Source organism: Egretta garzetta, unplaced genomic scaffold, assembly GCF_000687185.1.
Source record: "Egretta garzetta isolate BGI_Z169 unplaced genomic scaffold, ASM68718v1 scaffold258, whole genome shotgun sequence".
Taxonomy (NCBI): domain Eukaryota; kingdom Metazoa; phylum Chordata; class Aves; order Pelecaniformes; family Ardeidae; genus Egretta; species Egretta garzetta.
In genome coordinates, this window is record NW_009260413.1 from 1716905 (window position 1) to 1724719 (window position 7815).

At 38.8% G+C, this 7815-nt stretch overlaps 1 protein-coding gene across 1 annotated transcript; it reads left to right on the plus strand.

Annotated features, from left to right (window-relative positions):
• Window positions 1-779: 779 nt before the first annotated feature.
• MMAA (metabolism of cobalamin associated A) lies at window positions 780-5955 on the plus strand (the record flags this gene model as incomplete). The annotated part of the gene is made up of 6 exons (XM_035899192.1): window positions 780-1146; window positions 2229-2351; window positions 2726-2896; window positions 3204-3289; window positions 3887-4036; window positions 5600-5955. Coding segments are annotated over 6 exons (1185 nt in total), but the record flags the coding sequence as incomplete, so codon positions are not given.
• Window positions 5956-7815: the final 1860 nt, after the last annotated feature.

Below are 7815 nucleotides of genomic sequence, written 5' to 3' on the forward strand. Positions count from 1 at the left end.
CGGGGCGGAGGAGATGGAGGGGGTGCGGGGCTGGGGCTGCCCGTGGCGGCAGGGAGGCGGTGCGGGTGTTCGCCCTGCCAGAGCCGTGGTGGTGGGGCGGCCCTGTCCCCCGGGAGCGCTGGGTGGCAGCCGGGGTGAGCCTCTGCCCTTCAGTGCCCGGGCAGTCGCTGCAAGGGCGGCTTTCGTGCAGGAGCGGCCCGCTGGACCCTCGGAGGAGCTCTGCGTAGGTCGAGCAGAAGGCTTTTAGCGGTGCTGAGGCGGGTCAGAGCAGGCCCGGAGAGCGGGTGGTGGTTGTGCCGTGTTTTAAAAAACCCTGCTGCCGCGAAAGCAGAATATACAGTAATTTCAGTAAGCGTAAGGGTCGGTTTGTTCCTGGATTTTTAGGCTACTGCGTGTGCTCTTAGAGGCTGCCTTATTTAAAAGCGCTTTTCATTTATCTGCTTACTTATAGAAATAATATTTTCATTTATTAAGTATGATAAAAAAGAGATGCTATGCTACTGTGAAAATTTCGTAGCTTCTTGAAAATGCCATAGCTTCTTTTAGCTCTGTTTTTTCAACGGGAAGAGGGAACTATCTTTTGTTTAAAGCAGTAGGTATGGATAAAATAAAAGCTGATGGTTGCCCGTGTACAGAAGCTTCATTTGAGTCCTTACAAGTGCCTTGAAGGAGGTAAAAATGTTTTTTTTTTTTTCTCTTTAGGGGGTCTGCAAACAGAAGTGAACTGATACCTCTGGTGCTTTTAATTCCAAACAAGATGAAGATCTCCTCTTTCCAGAACTTACTTCACAAACTTTCACTTCACTTCCAGAGCAGATTTCCTGTGCATTGAATCTCTTACACCAGTGCACCACTGTCGTACGAAATGGATATGTTCATCAAACAGTCTGAGGAGACAGCTGTGTCAACAAGTGGCCCCTGACAAGCAAATAGAGGGACTTTGTGACAGAGAACAAAGACTGGTAGACAGACTTTACAATGGATTAATCCAGGGTCATAGAGCATGTTTAGCAGAAGCCATTACGCTCATAGAATCAACTCAGAGTAGGAAGAAGAAAATAGCCCAGGTGCTCCTTCAGAAGGTATTATCCTACCACAGGGAACAAGAAAAGTTAAATCAAGGAAAGCCACTTGCCTTTAGAGTGGGTTAGTCCTTTTATGTCTGTCCAGTAGCTGCTTTGACAGAATTACAGCACTCGCCTTCCGTTATCGCTGTTGTTCTTTAAGCATCGTGGTCTGTAGTCTTGGTTCATTGGTTTCTTGTGGTTTTGTAACCAATCTATATCACTTCTATTGTCCGGTAGAGTTATTGCTTGAGCTGGAAAATGCTTTTGATAAAGCTCTAGAAATAATTGTTGCTTCTTTTTTGGGGGGGGGAGGAGTTTTTTGGGGTTTTTTTTAATAACGATTATAAGCTGAATTGTTAGGTAGTTTGTAGATTGACGTGGCTATTATCTATACTTAGACAGGGAAGGATGAAAAGCAGGCTGCTTTAAAGTAAGGCCATAAAGCAGGAAGGTATATATTTTTCCATTTGTGAATTGATGAAGGGATTCAGAAAGTATTCAAGAAAACACCTTCTTCGGGAAAAGAACAGGTCTGCTTAACCACATCCTTCCCTTTTCCCTTGTGAAGAGATGGACTACTGAAGTATGTCATGTCTGGCTGTTGTCTCTCGTGTGTATAAAGGTAGTAAGAACAAGAACATGAGCATGGGGGTGAGAAGTATTTGGTGGAGGTTAACAAGCTAATCTCAGTTTGCATGCTTTGACACAAAGCAAATTGCCCGACTTTTTTGATATAACAGCTCTGCAAGGTAAGGGCTTTTGCTTTTAGAGTGCGTCTTTTGTAAGTAGTTAGTAAAGCCCAAAAATACAGATTTAGAATATGATACTTTATTTTTAAAGTTCTGAAGTATAAGTTAGCATAGATAAATTTATTTGGAGGAGAGGAAATAAGGCTGGATAAACGCTATGTTATGTTGGTATGGGTAGGATGAGGGGTGGTGAAGTGAGCGCTGCTGTGTTGGGTGAACCAAGGCAGTGCATTTCAAGTCAATTACAGCTGCTTACTTGGGTGCATGGGTTGTGGCATAGCTTTCATTTGCCTTTGTTGTGATATTTTGCTAAAGTATGAGTTGTTACCAACTTAGATGTTGACAGTGTTCATGTGATGTATTATATATTTGATTAACAAAATGTTTCTCTCTTCCTAATATGATTATTTAGGGTTGTCTGGTCCTCCTGGTGCTGGGAAATCAACTTTCATAGAATGCTTTGGGAAAATGCTTACAGAAAGAAAACACAAAGTGTCTGTGTTGGCTGTAGACCCTTCCTCTAGCACAAGTGGTGGTGAGTGTGAATAAAAGTTTGAGTCAGGTCTTTAATACATTGTCAGCTCTAGGAGTATCTCTTTGGACCAAATGGAGGAAAATTTGAGGGTCTATCAAAGCAAAAAATGAAAAATAAGTGTTGTATTAAGTTTTCATTTTGTTCCCCATGTGATATGATAATTGGCAAATACATATCAGTATCTTGATAGGCAGAAGAACCAGCCAAAAACTTCCTAGTGCTCAGCAAAGTCTTGAGCAATTACTATTGGGATATTCTTACTTGACTGAGTCTGTCCAGGAGATCTGTCTTTTCTCATTCATTTATTGTGGGGGGAAGAGGGGAAGGTTTGGTTGTTTTGTACTTTTGAAATAATTTAACATTAAACATTTAAGGTTCTCTATTGGGTGATAAAACACGGATGACTGAGTTGTCGAGAGACATGAATGCATACATCAGGCCATCTCCAACCAGAGGGACACTGGGAGGTGTAACAAGGACCACGAATGAAGCCATTCTGCTATGTGAAGGAGGCGGCTACAACATCGTTCTTGTGGAAACAGTAGGTATGTGTTTAGGGTTTTCTTTTAATTATTCTGTTGTGATATCTAAATAAGGTGTGTTACTAATTGCATACTTTCATCCTTGATTTATGCTTTCATACATGGTTACTGGTTGAAAATGAATGCCCATTCTGTGAATTTTCTAGTCCTGTACATTTTGTAAAAACACTGTTTTATAAGAAAAGTTGTGTTTCGTGTTGTTTATTAGTGGCGTTTGTTCATGGTGCAATACTGGGATCTGTCATATTTACTGTTATTAATATGACTGAAAGGTTGCAATAAATGATGAACTCTGGATTTAATTTTTTAGGTGTGGGACAGTCAGAATTTGCTGTGGCTGATATGGTTGATATGTTTATATTACTGCTACCACCTGCAGGTGGAGATGAATTACAGGTATTTTTCAGTTCCTCTTCGTAAGTGTTACCTAGGACTAGAAAGAGAAACTTAAATCCAAGATGCAGTATCTGTCTGTGCAGAAAGTCTGTATCTATAATGTTTTGTAAATTATATTGATAGAAGTCTTTTCACCATCTTACCAATTTATTGCACAGTTAGGATCTGATATCCCCTGCTGATTTTGGAAGTAAGCGTTAGGATATAAAAGTTTTATACTCTCTGGCTTACTTTGGCCTAATTACTAGTTAATGTATGATTTTGGGGAGTGGCTTTGTATTATAGGAAAACAGAAATCAGTATAAATAGGCTTGCAAACTTGGTCATGTTTTGGCTAAACTTAAGTCTCTACACGTGAAATAGGTTGTCATGTAAACTCTGATACTCATGTTTAGTTTTCTTGTGTCAAAGCAGAGTATTAACTAGTCATGACAGGCCGTTGGTACTACTCTTGCATGACTAGCATATACACGCACACGCAAAAAAGTCAGCAAGAGCTACCAGAAACTGAAAAAGCATTTTGACCTGCTTTTTGTGATAAATCAGCATGTCACGGTCCTTCTGGGTATTCATGATTTCTCTCCATGTTCCATTTAGGGTATCAAACGGGGTATAATTGAGATGGCGGATTTAGTTGCTATAAATAAGGCTGATGGTGATTTAGTTGTGCCTGCACGGAGAATCCAAGCTGAATATGTTAGTGCTATGAAGCTGCTTCGCAAACGTTCAAAGGTTTGGAGACCAAAGGTTTGTGTACTTCACTATGGTTTGGGGAGGGTGTTGGGTGGTTTTTTGTTTTGTTGGTATGTTTGGATTTTTTGTTTGGTGTGTCCATTGTGTCTGTCCGTTCCCTCCCCGCCCCTGAAAAAGCACTGAATGAGTTAGGATTGTTATTGGCTCGTCTAGCTAAGCTAGTCTCCCCAGGCTCTTCTATAAAAATTTCAGGTGTGTTGTTTAGTTTTACACTGTGCTAGAGAGCTGATTGCTGCTGTTTCTGTTTCACCTCTGATCTCAAGGTGTGCCACATGAAACACTGTGCAAAGCCAGTCCTGTTCCCCATGATTTCTGTCCTGAGCTACAATCTCAACACTAGCAGACCTATTACTAATACCAGTAGTAGTACAAACTTGTCTTATTTTTTGTAAACTATGTATATCTTAAAACATCCTGTAGGCTATTTCTCCCTCTCTTATAACTCTGAAGCCTGTGATTTTCTTTGTTCTTTCACTTGTTCGTGTGTTTGCTTTATTGCTTTAGGTTTTTTTAATTTTTCACGTAATAAAAGTTCTTGGGCAAGAACCTCATCTACCTGTGTATGTAATGTCTAGATTATTGGAATTCTCATCCTATGGGCCTTTAATTTTAATGCAGTATTCCATCTATTAAAAGGTTATGGTACATTATTAAGGAGAGTTTCAGTACTAATTCTTAATATGTGTATATAAAAGAAGCACACACACTCTCACTCCTTTTGTTTATATACATGCATATATGAAGGAGGTTTGCTCTATCCTGGTATTAAAATCGACCCATTGAATTAAGTTTAAATCAGCTGGGCTGCTTGAGGCTTAGCCATCATTTTGTAATTTTTGTTTCTAGATCTGATGAGAGGTCGCATCTCATGAATGTGACCCAAAAGAACTGTTTGAGACCAGTGAATTAAACAGGTATCGGAAGTCCGTCTCTCTTTCAGTGATGGCAGTGTCTGACAACTGGAAGAAAGAAAATATTGATGTGTAGAGGCTGTAACCTATCCGTTAGATTGGGGAAAGAGAGAGAGAGACTTTTAAAAAAAAAATCCAAACAAACCTGTTGCATTTAAAAGATTATGTTGGATACCTGAAATATTTTTGGCAAAATGAATTCCTAGTCTGGAAAGCAGATGCAAAAAATAGTCGAAGTACCTCCTTTCTGGAATATTTTAAGTGCAAAAGAGTGGCTACCAGAGTATATCTACCAGAACATGTAATTAACTCTACATTTAAGTAAAATGGCAACACTGTACCTTTTAGCTAAAGGACTTATTAAAAATTATTCTTGCTCATTATACAAGCAGTTGGACAAGGCCTATTTATGCAAAATACTATGGATCTCGGGCTCCACTACAGTTGGTAGAATGCCAATTTTGAGATCTTTTAAAAAAAAACAAAAAGCAAGCAGCACAAAACTTCTTAGAGCTTCATGAAGTGAGTGTTTTGAGGTAAGCTTGCCTTACACATTTCTTAATTTATCATGCAATCTGCCTGATGCAGTGATTGAACCTCAAGCCCAGTAGTTATGATGCTTTAAAAATTCTTCTGAATCCAACAGGTAATGCGCATCTCTGCCAAAACTGGAGAAGGTATCTCAGATATGTGGGATAAAATGACAGAATTTCGTGACCTCATGCTCGCAAGCGGCGAGTTGATTGCCAAACGACGGAAACAGCAGAAAGTGTGGATGTGGAATCTCATCCAAGAAAATATGTTGGAACATTTCCGGAGTCACTTGGCAGTCAAGGATAAGATTCCACTTCTAGAAGAAAAAGTTCTTAGTGGTGTCCTGTCTCCTGGGCTGGCAGCCGATCTGCTACTGAAAGCATTCAAAGATGGTCTCTAAGCATTAGATTCTACTCTGTTCTTGTTAAGTGCTTTATGTAAACATGAACATTAAATACGGTTTTTCTACGTGTGGATTCAAGTGTTTTACTACAGCAGACATTAACAGAATACCTACCCAGCACTCTGCAAAAAAATACTGTAGGATTCTGTATATATGAAGATCATGACTCACTCAGAGATTACTACAGACTATATTGGAAAGAAATACATTACTAAGTCTTCTGTTTGCACACACCATAGATCTGTTGGTCAAAATGTACATCTGTGTCAAAATGTGACTGGTTTGGGGAGGGTGGGAAAGAAAGGTTTGTGGTGGTGCGGTTTTATTCCAGTTCTGGGACCATCTTGGAGCAGTTGACACTGCAGCTTTCCATTCTAATAGAGCATCAGCTGTTGCCAGTGTGGATTGCTTTTTCTCTCCTCACCTTGAGTGACAGCAAGAGCATTGGACCACGTGGCAGCACCTGACCAGTCTTAGTTTAAATAAATTGTATGCATACAAATGGCATATAGAGGTGTTTGGTCCCTGTTGGGAAGCTATTGTTAGTTATTATACACTATACACTAGGAGAATGGAATTTTAACTGTCCCAGTTTCTAAGTAGATGTTTTAATACAAAAGCAAAATCTAGTTAGACATTTTTTAAATGCAGACATCAAATGGAACGAATGTCATCCATGAGGTTTCAATAACGTGTTTATACTAGAATAATCAATCTCTAATAATAATTTTGAGTTTTTCTGATCTGACTTAAGGTTTTTTGGCTCAAACAAAATGCTGTATTGTGTTTGGGTTTGGGTTTTTTTTTTTCCCCCCTCTTGTAGAAGACATGACTCTTTACAATCAAAAGTACTTTTTTTTTTTTTTTTTCCTTCTTTTTTTAAATTTCCTTTGAGAACAAATCTGGAGGAAGCATTTTCCTAAGCCATGATCTAGAAAGCAGAGCTCATCTGATACCTACTAAATATGAAGGGTAAAGTGGAAAAATGCTGATTTTTTTTTGAGACCTGACATAGAAAACCAATAAAATAGCAGGAGATTTTGTGAGTCTGTTGTTGCTTACGTGAATTTACTTTAAAAAAAACCAACATTGGAAGTGATGATTTTTATAGTCTTGATTTTCTGGACACATACATAAAAGGTATGCTCTCTTCCATTTTTATTTTACCTTATTTTCACCTGTTTGGCTTCCTAAGAAGAAGGTGTTTCACACAGTGTTTGAATTCTGGCAACCTGAGTCTGAATTTTTGAGACAATTCTAGGGTAGCAATGAATTGGTTTACTTAGATCCTTTTTTTTTTTCCTTTGGTTTTTTTTTTTTTTTTTCCTGGAGTGATTTGTTTTTCTCTCCTCTTCCTTCTTCTCATCTCAGTTGCTACAGTATGTTCCCAACTAAGTTTACTTTTTCCTGCTAGACCTCTGTGCTTCTGAATTTTGATTCCTGCGTAGGTATAATTTGGCAACTATCCAAAAAGATGAATGGTGGTTGACAATACTGAGGATTTTGTATCCTTTGGTTTGTCAAAGTGGCACAAATTAAATGATGCAGAAGAAACCTCCATCCTTGGTGCTAACATTTCAGTTATTTTTCCCACTGTATGATGGTGTCTGTATAATTGCCCATATATTTTTACTCTAAAAATATGAAGCACAACTAGAAAGTAAAAAGGCAAACTGCAAGGCAAAGTAAAAATACTTTGTAATGAAAAATACAAAATGCTTTTGTAATCAAAAGCAATGATGTCTGTGTATATTTTCAATGAAATATTAACAAAGAGCGCTATGATGTTTTGTGGGACATACAGCTGGGGCATGCATTTGTTAAGAAATTTTGCAATGGTGTAGCTGGTTTCCACCACATGAATTGTCAGAACTTCAGTGCTCTGACCCCCTTATTCCTATTTCTTAAACTTTGCATCCTGAAGG